This window comes from Cavia porcellus, unplaced genomic scaffold (genome assembly GCF_034190915.1).
Source record: "Cavia porcellus strain 051 isolate PalLab524CR breed Dunkin Hartley unplaced genomic scaffold, mCavPor4.1 scaffold_17, whole genome shotgun sequence".
In the NCBI taxonomy this organism is placed as follows: domain Eukaryota; kingdom Metazoa; phylum Chordata; class Mammalia; order Rodentia; family Caviidae; genus Cavia; species Cavia porcellus.
The window spans coordinates 5,812,682-5,833,609 of record NW_026947500.1 but is presented as its reverse complement, the minus strand read 5'-3'; the positions used below and the strand labels follow the sequence as shown (position 1 = coordinate 5,833,609).

At 34.7% G+C, this 20,928-nt stretch overlaps 1 protein-coding gene across 1 annotated transcript in view; it reads left to right on the top strand.

The window, feature by feature from the left end:
* Spata16 (spermatogenesis associated 16) overlaps positions 1-20,928 on the top strand; it is a 232,622-nt gene that overhangs the window by 100,444 nt on the left and 111,250 nt on the right. The window contains exon 4 of the mRNA XM_003467560.2: positions 4,863-4,952. Coding sequence (XP_003467608.1) covers positions 4,863-4,952 — 90 coding nt within the window. The remainder of the gene's footprint in view (positions 1-4,862; positions 4,953-20,928) is intronic.

The following is a 20,928-nucleotide window of genomic DNA, read 5'->3' as shown; positions in this document are numbered from 1 at the left end:
TAAAACTAAGAAAATACAGATTTAGTTATTTTATGTTTGTTCACTTCTTGTCTAGATTGTAGTTTTTATTATTCACTTTCCTGCACTTTGGCTTTAATATTCTTTTTAATCATTTTTACACTTCTAAAAAATTAGCCATTCTTCTAATTTATTATCACAAAATATGACAGAACAAATTCTTGATGGTTATTTTCATTACTTTGAAAGACATTTGAAAATGTAAATATTTCTGATAACTCTTTGAAAATAATAATGCAGATATATTTGTAATTTTTCTCAAATTGATGTATAATCCTAAATTTCAGTGGTATTGAAGTATTCCTAGAATCTTCCCATTTATTTAAATCAGCATATGGAGTTAAGAGAAGAAAAATAGATGTGAATATTGAGAAGCAGTAATCAAGCATCAGTATTTGCAACTAAACAGAACTAACTTCTTGATAACAAAAGTATAAAAACTAAAAGCTTTTAACATACGTATCTAAATTCCAGCAATAAGAAACAAAGAAACAGAATAAAATCTCCTTCTATATGCAGTGATTCTTAAATGTTAATATGAACACAGATACTCCTAGGATCCCTTTAAAATGCAGATTCAGTAAGTTTTTAGAAAGGAATTGGTACTTTGGATGTCTAGTATAATCTTAGGTGGTATTGCTAATTGTGAATAGTAAGGCATATTATGTGTAGTCTGTGTGTAGATATATTATGATACATACTTATATATGTGTGTACGTACAATGTATACATACTCTAATCTCATGTATAATTTTTAAACTTAAGAACCAATAATACATTTGCAAAAATTCTATGTTTAAAAAGTTGAAGGATTAATATACTATTGAGAAACATAAAAGAATATTTAACTGAAGAAGAGTAATGTCCCATTTCTGGGTGTGAAGAAAATAGTATGAAATGTCTATTGTTTTTACTTAATCTATTACCTTTAGTTTAGCACCAGTGAAACCCATCAAATAATGTTTTTGCAACTTAAATAAAGATTATAAAGTTCATCAGGAGGAAAAAACTTTCCATATTAGTTAACCAATTTTTCACAAAGAGAACATTAGGCAGTTACTTTCTTTACAAACATTAAAATGAATTGTAAATTAACAATAATTAAGACCTATTCAGCCACTGAAGTAGACAGATTAAAAGAGTGAGTCTAAAAGTCCAGGTGTGGACCCAGGTGTGCAGATGAACTTAGCACATGGCACATCACTGGGAGAAGGGTGAGTAGCCTGACAGTGAGTTAGGAAGTCTGGGACAGTACTGAAATCGCTCTACATCCTACCTCGTTATTTTATAAACTTCAAACTTAACCGATCAAGCGTGCACACACATAAAGCTATGTGAACTTAAATAAAAAAGATGAAACTTAGAGCATCCACAAAGAAAAATCATTTGAACCATAAGACACACAAACAGTTATAAATTGATTTAAAAAGTAAATTGATATGTCTTATTAGGGTTCTTTTGCACATGATCTCATTGTCTTATAATGGGCTAATCAACCAAGTGAGCAATATTGCCCGTTACTGACACTAACTCTCTTCTCGCAAAAATTCTATCACTGTTATAATTTAGCCACCCTGTCTAACATGATTCTAGTTTTTTACCAAAGCCCTATCAGCATAGCTAAATCAAAGTTATTTTCTCTGTGATAAAATCCAACTAATCAGCACAGAAACCTCCCTCTGATTACAATTACAGATTTTTCCTACTGTAGCCCAGTGAAATTGTCCATTTTGATCACAGATTGCTTTCAGCATCTCCTCCAAATAGCATTGAATGATAAACAATTAGGAACTTTGTAAAAGGTAAATCATCGTTTCCTCTACAAGTTACACATGATCTAAAACACATATTTAAAAGGATACATCGGTTTTGCAAACATCAATAAATTAATAAAAGTGTGAAAACTAAGCTTTACACTTATAACTAGCACTGGCTTGCCAAATATCTCACAGGGGCATATTATAAACACTCAATGAAAACTACAGTTTTTATGAGTCAAAAGAGGAGCAGGTATAAATCTCATCCAAAACTTGCAAACACTCCTTTATAATGTCACTTTCAGGGTGGAGACTTGGTCTGGAGTTCTTTGGGTCTCTCTTACAACTTTGGGACTCGTTTCAGTGCAGGGTGCTGTGACAACTTAAAGAACCCACGTGAAGCCAGGTGAACTACCACATGCCTGTAATCCCAGCAACCCAGAAGTTGAGAGGAAAGTTCAAGCCCAAGCTGAGCAACTTAGTGAGTTTCAAATTTAAGTAAAATGGTCTGGGGAAATAGCTTAGTGGTAGACCATTTGCCTAGCATGTGTGATTCCCTGAGTTCAATCTCTAGTACTGCAAAAGCAAAATAAACCTAGTCCAGTCTAATAATGAAACTCGTAGTTCACAAGCTAATTTTAAATTCTATTTTTTTAACTTACTTACGTAGCCCAGGCTGGTCTCAAACTCACAGTGATCCTCCTCTTGCCTCAGCCCCCCCACCCCCACTTTTTATTCAGACAAGGTCTCACTTCATAGTTCAAAAATGGCCTTGAACTTGCTTTTGTAGCTCAGGCTGGCTTAAATTCACGGTGAGCCCCTGCCTCTCTCTCCCAATTGCTGGGCTTATAGGCATACATGAATTCTATTATTTAAAAAAGTCATATTGAAATGATTCCTATAATGATCACCTCACCAACCCTCACTAGCCACAAAAAAAAAAATCTCCTTGACCCACATCCAAAGCCACTTTGAGGCCTCCTTTCCCATCTCCCTCTTTTTTCTTCTTTTTACCTTTTCTCTCAGTATTCTAGGTCACTGCCTCATCCTTTTTCCAGCTTAATCCATTTTTGGCAAAAGATCGAGTCTGGAAAATAGCTTAGCAAAGCCAAAATACTACATCATAGGCAAAAAGACGTTGACGTCCAGAAATATCTCTTCATTAAGGCCTTTACTCTGTCATGTGCATAGGTACATACTAAATTTTCTTAACTGAATGAATGATTATACAGTGAGAGGAGAGAGTGAGTTATGAAATGGAAGAAAAGGTTTTGGCCCAAACTGGAAAACCTGGGCCTTTAACCGAACTCTGATCTTAACCACTCTGGCTTGCTTTTATAAGATGAGTTTTATAGAGATAAAATATATAAACACATTTCAGAAAGATACTTTTTTCTGAACTAATAAAATGTAGGAGTGGCAGACATTAATATTTTTATATCTACTTCATATTAAAATTGCCCACGTGATAGTTTTTAAATCTCCAGCATTTTAGTCAGAATTCATCAAAACAAATGACCTATATTCTTAGGGGATGAATGGAGTTGTTGTTGTTGTTTGCTTTATTGTTTGCACAAATCATTAGTCATAGAGTACAGCAAAATCTCATTAACTTATACCCTTGTAATTCAGAAGTCCTCAAAGGAAAAGCAACAATTTATAATACAGTGACAAGATATAGTTCTCAGGCTAGAGATGCTTATGGAAAGCATCCGACCAATTTGTAACACAAACTTAAAATAACTCTTCAACTAACTAGCATGCTTTTAGAAAGTTGTCTTAACCTCTCTGGTTTCTGCTTATTTGTGTTTAAAGTACACTAAATTATATAAATAATCCATGTCATCATATTATTCTACAGTTCTTCATGGAACAAAGAGATGTTTTTCCCAGTTTTGCCTTTTTAAAAGCAGTGTTTCTGGGAGTAGAATTATTTTAGTTTGCATGTAATTTTTTAACCCAGAGTTTATGACTAGCCTTGAAGGGATCTCATAGGTTCCCCAAAGTTAGGCAACTGTATTTATGGGCACTTTTCTGGGTGGCGATTCATGGTTATCATCTGATTCTCAAAAACCTCTGTGCACTTCTCAAAATAAAAAATAAAAGAAGCCAAGAACCACTTACTTCAATAGTGAACTAATTTCAAGTGATTCTCATCAGCTTGCAAAAACAGGAATACAGGATGTTATTTAGTAATCTCATGTAGGCTTGCTAACTTGGAATCCCATATCAATAAGCACAGTAGAAGCTACACTGAAATTTTCACTAAAAGAGCATCCCAATTTCCAGCTGATGCTGTGCGATGGACTGCATCTGTCTAGTTTACCTGATCATCAAATGCAGGAACAGTGCCCAACTGAATAGGCTCTTAAGGAAGTTAGGAACGAGACGTCTACCAGTTTATCTCTAGGGGAAGAAGACAGCAGGAGAGTGATCATCGTCTCATCTGGATTTGAATATACTCCAGAACTCCAGGAGACATGGGAAAAGTCAGACGACAAAGGTGGATACATTCATCCTCTCTGCCTCTACAAGGCAAACCTTGTAATTTTAGTCAAAAAACAGAGGAGGCCCAAAGAAAGGCTCTTACCCAAATGGGCAAAATCAAGACCGCTGCTTTATCCTATTGTACAGGGCTTCTTCCTAACACTACATGATCCAGCTGGGGGAAAACATACAGCATGTTGCAGTTCCTGTCTTTTAACTGAAATTAAACTGTTAATGATCTCCTCTTTCATTAAAAATAGATATACCATATATAAACTATGAGTTTTGCCTGATTTATTAGCACAGGCAAATAAAATAGCACCGTGTCTTATATCTAAGTTGGATTTGAATTCTTTATTATCAGATCTCTAAAAGTATCAGTATTATAAAGTTATTTTACGATGCAAAGTTAATTTCTTTTTTTTTAATAATGCTTGTTTATTTGCCTTAACTGACAATTACAGGAAGAAATAAAGGGCTTCATTCATTAGTATCTTTTAAAGTAGCATATAAAATTGAATGCGATTTCATTTCTATACACTTCTGGTAATTATCTTTTAAAAGCCTAACAACATTTGCATTTCTTTTATCTTTTTACAGGAGCATTGTTTTAAACCCAGCCTATTTCCGAAACCATCTTCGTCAAGCTACAGTGTTTAGATGTCTGGAGAGATATTCAGAAGCTGCCCGGTATGTTTGTTACAACTTTGTGAAGATTTATTTAAAGTTAAATTAATTTTATTCTCAGATTCTGGTAATAGCATAAGAGAACTTTCCATTTCTCTCTTGGAATATAATTTTACCCAAATTATTGTCTTATAAATGTCAAGCCAACAATTATTGACTATCTTTTTTTTAATTAAAGCTATTTCATGTTCATAGCTCTTAGCAAAATTCCAACTTTCCAGCCACAAGGTCACTAACAATGATCGGAAAACTTCCATAGATAATAGAAATGAACTTGACTTCTTACTCTTGAGGACATTCCCAGTTCAGATTGTAATAATACAGTTCTGTGACTTGAGTTTTGGAGATGAAATCTAATCACAGAAATGAGCCTCTATCAGTTATATAACACAAAGGGCTGTCAGAAAAATATCACAGTATTGCCTCTTGGACACCAATGTGCTTAGAAGGAATCAGAACCCAAACTTATGGCAAAGATTTACAAGGATCTTGTACCCTCCTCAGTGCTACAAGGAACCAACTCTTAATTCCAAGGTCAGCCTTGTTATGCCCAATTCCTTTTCTTTTGACAAATCTCGCAAACAAGCTCCCTAATCTTCCTCAATAGAGAAACCTGCTACTTCTCCATATCATCACTCTAGCAATTTAATAATAAAATCTGGGTAGTTTTAAGATTTAGTTTGAACACAACTCCTAATCATACATCTGCAGTAATAGGGATGGGGTTCCTAGGCTACCAGGGGTTACTGTCTCTAGAACATTTATAAATATTTTTGAGATTGAAAGCAAGAGTTTAAGTGGAGAATAAAAAAATGACAATATGATGTTCACACAGGTTCCCTTTGTGTAAGATGGTTCTAAGAATCGCCTAAATTCAAAACATGGACACGAAAGGCACAGTTAATCCCAACTACTGTGTTTGGCCAAATGGTGCCTCTTGTTAGACGCATGTTAACTATCCACTTTGAAAAATTATAATAGGTCTTTATCATGTTTTTTGCATTCCATTTCATCTACACTATTTCTTCAGTGTGTTTACCTAATGTCCTAGCACGTAACTCCTCCTACTTTTTATTTTTCTCCACTGAATCATTCCTATGGTTTTTTTCTATCCATACACTTTTTCTAACTGTGAGAGAAAATTAAGAGATGATAATAAGCATCTTTCTGTCCCACAGTTCAAAAAGAGAGTTTTTGTAAAGGTCATTAACAATAAGTTGTGATCAGTATAAACAGCTAACAGTTATCCACAAGATAGAATTTCAAAAGAGGTAGTTTACTAATACTTGGATCTAATCAAAGCATCAATAGAAACTTAGACACAACTTCAGACCTAAATTGCAACTAGTAAAAAAACTGCTAACAGTGTTCTTATACAGTCTCTAAAGAACAGATGGTTAAATATTTGGGGAATTGGAGGCACCTAATTGTTAAACTGTAGGAGAAATCAGATGTAAATTATAAATAACTATATTTGAAAATTAGGAATAAATTATACCAGGAAAATTTGTAAATTGGAAAATGCTACAAATCCACATATCAAGAAAAGATCGTTACCAGAAAATCATTGGCTATAACAAAATTATATCAAGCATAAATTTCTGAATCAAAATGGGACAAAAATCTCTTACAATTTTAAAACAAAACAAAAAATAAGAAATTAAAAATTAGGAATATGTTAATAGTTGCCACATGTAATCATCACTGGTCATTATATTATTCTTTTTATCTCCATGCAGTAAACCAGATTCATCTTTAACTATCAGTTGTTGACTCACTTGGCAATATTCCTTGAGGAACTCCTTGATAATTGTTAGCTATATCGGTGTGGACTCCAACAGAGAAGTAGATATTATTACTATAAGATACAAGTGTTTTTCATTTTGGTTTCCTTGGCAATTACAGCCCTCAGTATAAAATATACAAGGTGTCATTAAAAATATGGTATGTAGGCAATTATCTAAAAATTTGGTACAGTAAAAAACATATTGCTCTTGACTCACCTCAAAATTCTCCCCTTTGCTTCAAAATATACATTCTTGCCACTTTCTGAAGCAGCTCTGAAAGTCCTCTTAGATGGATAGCTTTGGTTGCCCCTTCACGCCCTCAGTGTCCTGAACTGATGCAAAATGTTTACCTTTCATGGTCATTTTTTGACTTTGGGGGCAGAGCTAAGCAGTTGCATAGTGCCAGGCCAGGTGAATGGGTGGATAAGGACACACCATGTTTTTATGAGCCTGCCTTTCCACTGGATGGCGTACAGACACAGCATTCACCTTATTTTTTAGCATAGTTTATAAAATATACTTGAAGAGAATTTCCAGAATTGCTTCAGAAGGTGGCAAGAATGATGATTTAAGCTGAAGGGTGTGTATTTTGGGGAGGGATATTAATGGCCACAAGTCCTGTCCTGTAATAATATTTTTAATTTAAATACTCACTGTATTTTAGACTGACTATTTTATGTCCTCTCTTCTACCATTCAAGGGAAAAGATACTATGAACTGAGAACATGAATATCTTAGTGTCTGTTAGCTCAGTGTTTCTGATATTTCTAATATCAATTGATTGTAATCAATCAATGTCTTGAATATTTGAGAAATTTTCTTCAAAATTCAGAACTTTTACAAGCAAATTATTTTAAAGCATATTGGTAAAGTCAACACACCAATGTCATTTCCTCTATGTCAAGAAGTCATGCTTCTGGGGTTGACAGTAACATTAAATACAAAATAATTCCATTATTATCTGACTTAGAGATACTTTTATAAAAATCTTGGAAACAACCAAAATGCTCATCAACTGTGGAATAGATTTTAAAAAATGTGATATTTTTATACAACGGAGTATTCCTCAGCTATAAAAAAGGATAAACTTGAGGCTTTTTTTAAAAGCCTAAGGTAAATGAATACAACTAGAGACCATACTCATAAGTGAAATAAACCAGAATTCCATGTATAAATACTGTATTGTCTCCCTAGTGTAAAAATACAAGTAAATAAGATCCAAACTGTGCAAGAGATATTGTGAAAATGAAAGGGGAAGAAAGCCCTCCAAAGGAACGAACAACTGGGATAAGGGAAACGAGAAAAGAAAGAAGGGAAAATATTATATATATACATATATATATATTATATATAAGTATTATGTAAATATATACAAGATTCATAACTATACTACTAACATCTGTTCACCAAAAAGAATAGTTGTGTTTTCATTATCTGATTGATCATTTTTTTCATACCTAAATCTTGTGATCTGAACAACTACTTTCAAGATAACAATATAAAAAATATATCAACTAGTATTAATTTCCTATTTCTTTTTTAAAATTCTTTATCATTTTTATTCTTTTTTGTTTTTAAAATAACAACATTCCCCAAAAAGTGTAACACTCAGTTTCTCTTCCAAAATATTAGCAGGCCCTGGGAAGTTTTAATGCTGAGGCTATCTGAACCTAACCACCTTCAACTACAAAGGGTTTCCTCGTTTAATAGATCAGAAAGGTCCCCAAAACAGGATCCTAAGAGCTCTCAACTGGGGAGACTGGAGGAAACACTAATCCCTGTAGCTAAATGAAAGATATCAACAAGGTTTACAATAGACAGAGCTTTCATTTTACATGTTAATATACTTTTAGTAACATTTTACTGGAAGAAAGAACAAGAATGCACTGACATTAGAAGTTAAATAAAATTAGAGATATCATATAGTGCATTAGGCGCTACAAGAATGCTGGTCACCTTTGAAGAGGTAGCTGGCACCGATCAAATCAATGAAATCACATTTTCTACTACAAAACTGAATTAAGGTTGCTGTAATCACAACTCCAAGTTCATTCCCCCAAGAATCGGCCACCTGTGAGTTCTTACCTGAAATAGCAAGTAGTTCTTTAACATCTCCCTGTTTCTAGGCATATAAAAATATCAGTATAGATGTAGAATACCTTTCTTCAAAGCTGACACCCTGCCCAAACACACACATATGTACATGAACACACACACACACACACACACACACACAGAGAACATTTGACATTGTCTTTATGAGAAAAGTAATATGAGAAAAATATACAGAAACATAAAAGAAAATTCAAGACCGTTCTGTGTAGAGACCTGATGATTCTTGACAGCATGAATGGTTTTAATGTCTTTATCTCCAGATGCCCAATAACTACCTCACAGCTCAGAATGTACCAAGCACTAGTTAGAGGCTTATGAGTTAACTTAGCTAGTTTATGTGTCTGAGTTGGCTTGTAGTTGATAAACATTCAGTTTAGCACTAAGAAGCTGTTACATTAAATTATTAATCCTGGTTGAAAGATAAGGGTATGCAAATAGTTTGATGATCATGTGATAGCAAGATATCACCACAATGAAGTCATAGGACAAAAAAAAAAAAAAAGACAATGACATTGTAAAGAATCTTTAGTTAAGTCCATACTGTCCACAGTAAATAAAAGTAAAGAAGTAGATTCAATGAAACCTCTTTGTCCATCATTCATGAGTTAGTGAACTAGATAGGAAATTCTAGAAGGAATAGTATACCGAAAGGCTTAACAAATCCTGGCACATGATGTATGTAGTAGCTCAATTATAAGATAAAAATGTGTTCTATGAACTACAAGTCACTGGCCACATGGGTACCTCCCAGGGATGTTTCCAAAGGCAATGGCCAGGACTCAAATCCATCTAATGTCACTATGTAGCAATGTAGGCTTAGTACTGTAGATCTTTTAAGAAATCACAGAAAAACTGAAGAAGTTGGTGGGATTCAAAATGTACAATAGATATTGTGAAGGTGGAAGGAGAGGAAATGTCAGAAGTTTCCAGGAATTTCTTTTGCTTTTAAATGAAGATAATTATTTTGGTTTTTCCAAACACGGTGTCATCTTTAGAAAGTAGAAATAGTGCTATTCATGAAAAAATAATTCACAGAAAAATCAGTTCTCCAAATGACCAATTTGCAGAACTCATCAGATTTTAAAGTTCAATAAAAATTTAAGAAAGCCATAATTAATATACTTAATATGAATACATTTTCTTATGCATGTATGTTTTAACATTACAGAATTTTCAGTGTTCTAAGAGTATTTAAATCATAGAATGGTTTATTCTCATGAACATCTTCTTTGTGTGCGTGATAATTATTCTATGTTCTTATATTCTATAATTATTCTTGTGAATACAACCAAAATTCTAATTTGAAAGTTCAACAGTTTATATCACACTACAATAGCTTAGGAAATAATAGCAGAAATTGACAAATGTAATTACATCAAATTAAAATCATCTGCATAGCAAAGGAAACATCACAGTGAAAAAAAGTCTACATAATGGAAACAAATCTTGCCCTTTATTCGCTGGTCACAGGTTAATATGCAGAACATATAAAGAATTCAAAAAATGTAGCACCAAAATAATCCAATCAATAAACAGGCAAATGATCTGGATAGACACAATATGAAATTGTGTTCAACATCGTCAGTCATAAAAGAAGTGTAAATCAAAACCACGTTGAGATTTCATCTCACCCCAGGCAGAAGATCTATTATGAAGGGAAAAAAATTAACAAATTCTGGCAAGGATGTGAGGAAAAGGAACCCTCATACACTGTTGATAGAAATGCAGATTAGAACAGCCTGTATGGTGATGCTCAAAAGCTAAAAATAGAACAACCATATGATCCAGCTATACCACTCCTCAGCGCATATTCAACAGAAATAAAGTGAACATACAAAAGAGATGCCCACGTTTATAGAGGCACTATTCACAGTAGCTAAGATATGGAATTAGCCTACAAGCCCATCAACAGATAAATGGATAAAGAAAATGTAAATACACACAAAGGAGTTTTATTCAGCTATGAAGAATTAAATCCTGTCATTTGCAGCAAAATGGATAGAACTAGAGGACAAAATGTTAAGCAAAAATGCCAGGCTCAGAAACACAAATAGCATATCTCTCAGATGTGGAATAGTGGGGCGAAGGGGACTAAGACATGAAAACTGAAGAAGGGCTGCTGCCAAGGGAAAGAGGGCACGAGAGGGAATCAGGGAGGGTGGACACGGTCAAAGCACATTACATGTATCCAGGAAGCGTCATATTAGAGCCTATCATTCGTAAAATAAATGCAATGATAACTTTACAAAAGCATAAAATAAATATTTTAAAAGGACATTCTGTTATAAAGAGAGATTACAAAGTAGGTCAATGTTTTACATAAATAATATGAAAAATAGTTTTAATAGCTTTTATTGATATATCTAATATTTTAAAAGTGAGTTCCTGTTTTTAACATGTTATTTTTAGGATTTTTTCCCAGTTCATATTAAGTGACTAAATTTATCTCTTTAATGAAATGCATTTTTAACTATTTATAGCAATTGTGACTATTCAAATTTAGTGAGACCATTGAATAGCTCTCTGCTTTGTCTCTTGAAAGTACAAAAGCCTAAATACAGAGAATGTAGTAAGCACCTTACGTGGTCTGAGCTGAGGAGCCTGCACTGGGGAAGACTATGAAACAGGGAAAAGCTTTAGTGCTTGGGACTCCAGGGGCCTGAGCCCCTTCACATCCATCTGTAACATAGCCATACGTTTCCCCAAGACTTAAAAATAAGCTAACTTTTGTAAAGGAGCATTTTTATAAATTTGACTAATTGGTCATTTTACAAATTCATCATGAAATGAATCCACTCTGAACCTACAAATGGCTGTGGTCTGCAGTACTAGATACACAGGCTGAATCAACAAACCCGTTATAACTTTAAATGAATGCTGACTTTTAACTGCTCAAGGGCAGAGGCAGAACTTTCTCTCACTAGCAAGCCCACATCAAATTTTGCACTAAATCACTTAGAGCGAAGACTTTACCGCAGGGAAAAAAATGTATCTTGTTGAATTCAACTGAATAGATTTAACTAATTCACTACCAGTCCGATATTCGTTGTAACACCCATATTATATGACATATAACATATGCAACATTGTAAGAAACAGATTAAATAATAAGATAGGTAGTCTAATGTTTTATCTTTGCATCATAAAATAATGAACTAAATGTTGCACTCAATTTCAAAGTTACTTTCTATGACATGTGTCTCTTAGGACAAAAACGGCGAAGTGGTAAAATACTACAAAGATGGACCAGTTTCCTGTTTCTGTGCTGAGACTTCTTTCCCTCTTGGCTAACTGACAGCTTTGCCTCTCTCCCTCCTGGCCTCCAACAGTGTCTTTTTGTTTACTCCTGTTTTCTCATTTCAGCTGCCCGCCACTCCTGTCCTTCTTCAGGCTATGGTTTGAATGTGTCCAATGAAACATGAAAGCTATGTGTTGGAAACTTTATTCCCGATGAAATAGTGTTGAGAGATGGAACAGTTAGAACCTGGAAGCCGTGATTAGATCACTCAGGCAGAGCCCTCAAGAATAGATTAATGCCATTATCACAACTGTGGGTTAGTTAATCGTTGCAGTAGACTCTTCATAAAAAATTAGCTTAACTCCCTCCACTTCCCAGTCTCTGTGTCCAGCCACAGGTAAGAGAGTCCATGCTCTCATCCTCTGCCTTCTGGTTTCCATGTCATGGTCTGCCAAGGAGGACCTTGCCAGTATTGAGACCTTCAGCCTTGGATTTTACAGCCTCCAGACTACAGAAAACAAATCTCTGCTTTTTGTAAAATATCCTGTTACAACACAAAATACATTAACCCATTACATTAGTCCTTTTTTTTTTCTTTCTCCAAAATGTTTTCCTTGGAAGAGTTTGTAACATCAGGATTAGTGTAACTCCCCAATATAATCTTCCCCTGTACTGTGATCCATTAATGCATCTCATGCAATCTATATGCCCTGGATCCTCCTTCATAATTCCATTGTTAACTGATTGGTAAGCACATTTGCTTTTTTTATTTCAATGCTACTTAGATTATTTGAATTTCCAGGAAATCTCTGTCTGCATGAGTGTACAATGAAAGCCTCAAATGCCAAATTTCTTGAATAACATTTTTTAGAAATTATCAGTTGTGCTCAAGTGTGAAATTTTAGTGTATAAATTTTTTTGATGACATGCATCTAGTGTTTGGGTTCCATTTAGGTGGCAGGGTCTACAGGACTTGTTTCTCTTTTTGCAAAGCCTGATGTCTTGATTAAGCCAAATTAAGTAACATGCTTTAAGATGCATTAATGCATGGCCACGTCCATTGACCAGCTGGACATTAGAAGTTAGCATAGGTGGGAGTCAGTGGGTTTCTTGACAGCTGGCAGGAAGTTGTGATATTATGGATGTTTTTTCTTTCTCCTCTCCTTCCTTTTCTTTCTTCTCATTCTTTTCTTCAAAGTTAGTCTTGCTGGAGATAATGCATATATAAATCACAGTCTACAAAGGAATGATTCAGAAGTAAATTGGAGTGTTCAGAATCTAGTAAAATAAAAGTGACATTTCAGTAGACAAGCAGTCAGTCAAGAGTGGTATTACAAGAGCAAGCAGGGAAGGCTGTTGCAGCTTTTGCAGTGTTATGGAACTCTGTGATTCTTAAATGATCCTTAGGCATCTTGAAAGGGAGGAGACTAGTCCAACAGATAGACTCCAAATGATTCTGAAGAGATGATAGTAGCATTAGGAGTTTATTTAAACTAGTTTTGATTCAAAAACTGGAGTCAAATCTATTTCTTCTTCATGCAAGACGCAAAAAACACATCACATTTTGTCTTAAAAGTTCCAATCTATAGCTAGAAATAGATTAGATGAAACCTGAAAACTAATTTTCATTCTTAAACTGACCATCTGACTAAAAGATCTTTCACTTTACTGGGCATACTTCACCATTTTCAAAGAAACTTTAGTGTAGCCTGCCTTTGGTCCTGTTTAATGTTGGAAGATTGTGTTTTGGAATAGTCTATGCTGAAGGATGAACATGATAATTCTACCATTAAGTGACTTTCCTGTTCTCCATATATCACAAAGCTGTGAATCCTAACATAAGCATTGCAAAAACGTTGCATCTTGTTGTAGGATATCTAAAATTGACACTAATAGAGACAAATTTTGTCTTTTCCCATGGCTTAAGTCAAATATCTCACTTTTAAACCCCAGTTCATCCAGTTTCTTGGTACTAGAAAAGATACAGTGTTTGCAATATCAAGGGAAGGCCTGAACATCAAAATATAATAAAGCTTCAAGTTCATAGCCATATCTTTTGTCTCAGAGATTTAAAATTGGAGAATTACAAACACCTAATCTTATAACAAAGAGTGCTCAATTTTAGATTTCAGTGACAGCAGGTGGCTAAAGGAAAGCATGCTGTCTTTTTAAAAATTAGGCTTTTCTTCGCCTTCCTATTTACACATTTTCTTTCTACTTTCCAGAATCTTTTGTGTTCTAAATTATAAGTAAATTATTGCAAGGATACATAATCTTCTCCCTAAAAATACAGAAAGATTTTTTTAAAAACTCAGACTATTGATATGGCCATCCATAAATTTATTAGAGAAAAACAAACATTGATTGACTTTGTAAATTCTTCCACCCTGTGATGATGCTTATAATGATAATTGTTTTTGCTCCTTTTTTATGTTGAATTGCATGCATTATTATCTTGTATTAACGTTACTTTTAAACATTTTTTAAATGGTTTATTAAAGCAAAGTTCTTGGACTGTAGTCTGCAAATGTTTGTTGTCATAGTTACTTTTCTCATTGCTGAAATAAAATACCTGACATGCAGATTTAAAGGAAGAAGGGTTTATAGTTCATAATTAACTGGATCCAGAGCAGATAGCATGTCAGGGCGGCATCACAAGCAAGAAGCAGTTCATGGCAGGTAGAAGGCAGAAAGACAGCAAAACAATGATTAAGAAGCATGTGACAAGTGAACCCAGAAATCCTCTTTCTGTCTCTTATATTTTACCAAGGCTACCCTTGGGATTGGTAGCACTTACACTTAATCACAGCATCTCACTCTGAATCAGTTGCAGCATCACATTGCTGATCCCAGTATCACACACTTTAAATCCAGCCCCCTCCAAAAATCATGACTGCATGAAGCTTAAGGGGACATCTAGAGACAAGCCATAACATCGGCCTATAAAACTGGAGTGGAGTGCACAAAGTGATGTTTTTCATTTGCTATCAACCCAACCTTCCATCTTTTTAAAAAAAAATGGTTCTGAACAAAGAAAGCTACATATAAAATAAAATGGACAGGCACCAAAATACCATGTTTTATTTGTGAAAAAATAAATAATAATTCCTTTCCTTCTCCCATTCAATCAAATTGTCCATTTTCTTTTATATTCTGTAAAAAAGTAAAATACTGAGAACCAATTACAAGCAGAAATTTTTAACCCAAAGCAATTAGGGTTTAACTCTGAGAGTTCTTTGCTGTTTTCTATCTGTTACAAAGTGAATTAGAGTTTCATCTACTGGTGCAAAAAATATGATGAATATATTTAAACTTCTATGTTTTCAATCTGTAAATTGGAGGTAGTAATAGCATCTGTGTCACAGAGGTTATTATGAGGATGGATGAGACAATTTATATCAACCACTTAGCACAGTACTTGGCACATCATGAACTCCAATAAAAATGAGCTATTATCTTTGCAACTGTTGTTGCTAATCATTAGAGTTCTTTGAAGACAGATGACACTACCTCAAGAGAAAATGAAACCAAACATTTGAAACCAACATTGAAACCAAATATTTCAATCAGTCACTTAGGCAGGATAGTTTACCACAAGACTACTAAGTTCTGTGTTACTCTGAAAGTCAATGTTTTTGGAAGTCCAACTCTTAATTTAGAGGTTTGAAAAGCAAGATTCTGACTAGTATAAAAAATTAAAAGGAGTAAGATTATGTTTTTAATAATTTCATGTATGAATTAAAACTTTTAGGATAATGTTTCATTTGAGTAGTATTTCAGTTCTTCATGGAGAGTTTGGAGTTGTCCAAGATAGGAAGGTGGAAATTCAAATAGAGAATGAAGATAATTCAGGTCAACTGATATGGTTCCAAATATTTCCTTTTCCCTTTTGTTCATTTCAGTCAAAAACAGCCAAGAATACGCCAAAATCCTAATAGCACACTGTCAAGAACTCTGACAGAAATGCCTTACCAATGTTTTCATGCTGACATAAATTCATCACACTGTTATGCACATAAATTAAACTGAATATCACTAATTGTGAAGATTGCTTGTAAGACAAAAGTGCTGTTTCTGAATCTGTCTGCTAAGAAGTCACCTATACTGAAAAATTATGGTCAAGCCAGAGAAAATGGTGTTTCACTCCCAGAGCTATAAATGACTGGTTCTATGTGACCTTGGGCAAATTAATTAAGTTCTTTGACTTTCAATTTCCTCTACCATAAAATGTAAACAAGAATAATATGTTACAAAGTAGTAATGATGAAAATTAAATGAAATAATGCTCCTAAAACACTAAACTCAGTGCCTGCCACATGGTAAACATAGTTATTGTTCCCATTTCCACAGCTGCTATTTCAAGTTTTGAAAAAGATGTCTATTGCCCTATTATATTAATTCAGTGAATTCTGTTCAATGAAACTTTGGTATGAATATTTCATTCCTAGCTACAATTCCATTTACATCAGTTTTAGCAGCCATTATCTATGACCCCCTGTATTATACTGAAAATTTTATATCAGTTGGCTTTCTTAAGGCAACCAGAGCAGGCAGGAGAAACAGCCAAACCCACCACAACACATCTAATGCCATTGGGACACTTGCTTCATGTGGCCAGCCAGCACAGGATAGGAAGATCAGACAAACATACCCTTAGTTTCTCTTAACATCAGGGATATCCTAGTGTAGCCATACAAGCCAAGAGAAGTGGCCCTACCACCACACACCCACGGCCATCAGAGAAGCCTTGGGGTGGTCATGTAGGTCTGGAGAAGCCTGCCCCACACCTCACTGCCTCCCTGGGAACCTGGGTTTGGAGAAATCCAAGGGCCTGTCCTATTCTCCTGCACAGTGGAGGGGCAGCCAATTCAGGAAATGCCTGGGACTCCACGAGCAGCTTGTCAGGAAGATCTCAGGAAAACGTCAAAGTTAAGGAGCAAAATGCAATCTCAGACCTCCAACCCACACATAAGTCGGGGAGATACAGACATGGAATAAATGGAAGTCACACACCTGAAATCTCTGAAATGATAGCAACTGAATTAAAGAAACAACTTGAGTAATCAAGTAAGAAATAATATCTCAGGTAAAAGAAATCACAATGAATTCATAATAAAAGAATTGTTAAGCATATCTAAAAAAGACAGATAAAAAAGAGGAGCATAGAAATGTAATGGAACCCTTGAATAAACAATATAAGGAGGAATTACAATGCATGAAACAGATTCAAAGTGATATCCAGGAAATTAAAAACTCCATCAAAATCCGACAAAACTGCTTGAAAGAGGCTTAGACTTTCAGACCTTGAAGACGGGATTGCAGCTAGCAATCATGAAAGGAAAGATCTCTTAAAAATAATAAAGAAGGGTTGGTGGTTTAGCTCAGCAGGAAAAGTGCCTGCCAGGCAAGTGCCAATGAGTTTGATCCCCAGTACCAAAAAAAAAAATAAATAAATAAAACAAACAAACAAACAAAAACCAATCAGGAAATAACATTCAGCAGCTGCAAGACAAGGCAAAGAAAAAAATTTAAGACTGACAGGCATCAGCTAAAAAAGCAAAGGTCAACACAAAGGTCATTAAAAGACTTTATAGGAGTAATAGCAAAAAACTTCTCAAACATGGCATACAGATAAGTGAGGCATGTTGGACTCCAAACAGCCATAATCAAAATACAAATACATCCAGATATATAATAATCAAGGTCAAGCTGTGGTTCCAGCAAGCAGTGAGCACCCCAGGGGGAGAACCAGCCAGCATTTCCTGAGATCCATACCATGTTGGAACTTAGGGCACTAGGAAACAAAGCAACCCACTCACCTCCCTGGTAAGCAGTCATGGCTTGAGCAAGCAGTGGATGCACAAGGGGGAGAACCTGCCAGTGTTTCCCGAGATCTGTGCCATGTTAGAACTTAGGGCACTGGGAAACAAAGCAACCCACTTGCCTCCTTGATAAGCAGCCATGAGCCTACTGGTATGCAGGCCAAGAATCAAACATCCCATCCGCCCCCATTAGCAAATGGGAGCCAAAGGTCTGAGCATCCCTTGGGAGGTTTACCATATGCAACATAGCAAATATGGGGAATTTCCTTCTATCATCTCTTTGAAGGCAAATATTGTTATCACTGTTTTTGCTTTGTTCTGATTAATTGTATTGGTCTATTCAATATTCTGTTTTGATAAGTTCTATAGTGTCCTGTATTTGGTTTGATTTTGCTATACCTGATTGAAAGGACAACTATTGTAAAGATAATGAGATATACTATGGTACCTTTTACTGTTACCTTGGTAACCTGCTGTGACTTTCTGTACCAATTTCACTGCATTGTCTCAACTGGCTTTGTCCTATCTTGTTCTGTTGTGTTTTACTACCTTAAAAATTAAAAAAAAATTATAATAATCAGGACCTTAGAAATGCAGCACAAGAAAAGAATATTAAAGGCTGTTAGAGAAAAGAAATAGATCACCTATAAAGGAAACCCACCAGAATCATGGCAGACTTCTCAACGCAAACCATCAAGTCAAGAAGAACTTGAAGTGTTTTAAATCCTGAAAGAAAACAGCTTCCAACCCAGTTTGAGGTACCCTGTAAAACTATCTTTGAAAATTGATGGAAAAATAAGATATTTTCATGATAATGAACAACTAAAGGAATTCATGACCATGAAGCCAACCCTACAAAGAGTGCTGAAGGATATTCTGGAGAGAGACATAAAGAATAGCAAAAAACTTCTCAAACATGAAGGATCACCAACTTCTCACTTGGTGATCACCAAGCAGAGCAGGCAACAACTGAATGGAGCGGAAATGTGGCAACCAACAGCAGGAGGATAGCATAGCAGAGATGAGCGAATCCATACCAGCTTTAACTATTAATGTAGCTGGCCTCAATTCACCAGCAAAAAGAAACACAGGGAGAGTGGATCAGGAACCAAGATCCATCAATAGGATATATACACGAAACACATTTAATTCAAAAGGAAATTCATACACCAAAAGTCAAAGGAGAAAAAGCAATGTTTCATGTAACAGGAAACCAGAAAAAATCAGGGGTAGTTTTCCCATCAACCACAGAATGAATAAAGAAAGATATGGTTTTTAATGCAATGGAAAGCTCCTCAGCTATAAAAAAGGATAATCTCAAGGCCCTTGTAAGTAAATGGATGCAATTTGAGATCATGCTCATGGGTGAAATGGTTCAGACTCACCTGGGTGAACATTGTGTAATCTACCTAACATAAAAAACTGAAGGAGTTAGTGCATTCTAAAATGTAGAATTGGTGTTGTGAAGATGATGGGGAGGAAACATCTGAAAAGAACAGGTAATAATAACCAAAAAATAACCATTATTAATTTTCTATTATCCTGTTTTGAATTTCTGTATCATTTCATTATTTTGTTAAGTTTAGTTTTATTCTGTATTGTTTTGTTTGACTTTATTATTTCTGATGATATGGATAGCTATTTTAAAGAAACAAGAGACATTATGGTAGCCATCGTTGATTTCCTATTATCTTATTCTGAAGTCCTGTATTGCTTTCATTGTTCTGTTCTAAATGGTGTTTTAGAACACCATTTTTATTTTAGAACACCATGTTTTATTTTATTTTATTTTCTTTAAAATAAAATTAAAATAGGAATTGTGATACCTCCTGCCTTGCTTTTGTTGCTCAGAATTTCCTTTGCTATTCTGGGTCTCTTCTGGTTCCATACGAAGTTTAGGAGTGATTTCTCTAGATCTGTAAGGTATGGTAATGGTGTTTTGATTGCAATTCCATTAAGTATGTAAAACAATTGTGGGAGAATGGCCATTTTCACAATGTTTGTTCTTTCTCTCCATTAACAAGGAGTGTCTTTCCATTTTCTGAATTTGTCTTAAATTTCTTTTTTCAGAGTAATGTAATATTCAATGTACAGATCTTTAGACTGATTCCTAAATATTTTTTTTTGGATGCTATTGTAAAGGGTGTGGTTTCCCTTATTTCTCTCTCAGTGAGTTTGTTGTTCATGTACAGAAATATTATTGATTTTTGAATGTTGACTTGGTATCTAGTTACATTGCTGAATTTGGCTATTAGATTTAGAAATCTTTCAGTGAAATTTTGAGGGTCTTCTATATATAGTATCATGTCATTTGCAAATAATGATAATTTAACTTCTTCCTTTCATATCTTTATTCCTTGTATTTCTCTCTTTCTTATCTAACTGCTCTGGCTAGTGTTTCCAGAACTATAAGGAATAGGAGTGCTTATAGTGGAATCCTTGTCTTATTTCTGATTTTAGGTTGAAAGGTTTCAGTTTTTGTCCATTTAGTAAGCTGTTAGTTGTTGATTTATCATATTTAGCTTTTGTCAGATTGAGGTAAAGATCATATATCCAATTTTCTACAGGGTTTTATCATGAATGAGTGTTGGATTTTATCAAAAGCTTTTTCTGCATCTATTGATAGGATCATGTAATTCTTGTCTTTGGCTCTATTGATATGGTGCATTGCATTTATTGATTTGTGTATGGTGAACCATCCTTGCATTCCTGGGATGAATCCCACTTGGTTGTGGTATATAATCTTCTTAATGATTCACTAGATTTAGTTTGCTAGTATTTTACTGAGAATGTTTGCATCCATGTTCATCAGGGAAATTGGCCTGTAGTTCTCTTTTTTGGTTGGTTCTTTCTCTGGTTGGGGGATTAGGGTAATACTTCCTTCCAGGAATGAATTAGGGAGAATTGCTTTCCATTTAATTTCACTGAAATTACACTACTGTGATAAAATCAGCATGGTACTGGCAGAAAAAAAAAACAGATGGAGATCAATGGAGTAGATTAGAAGACATAACTAC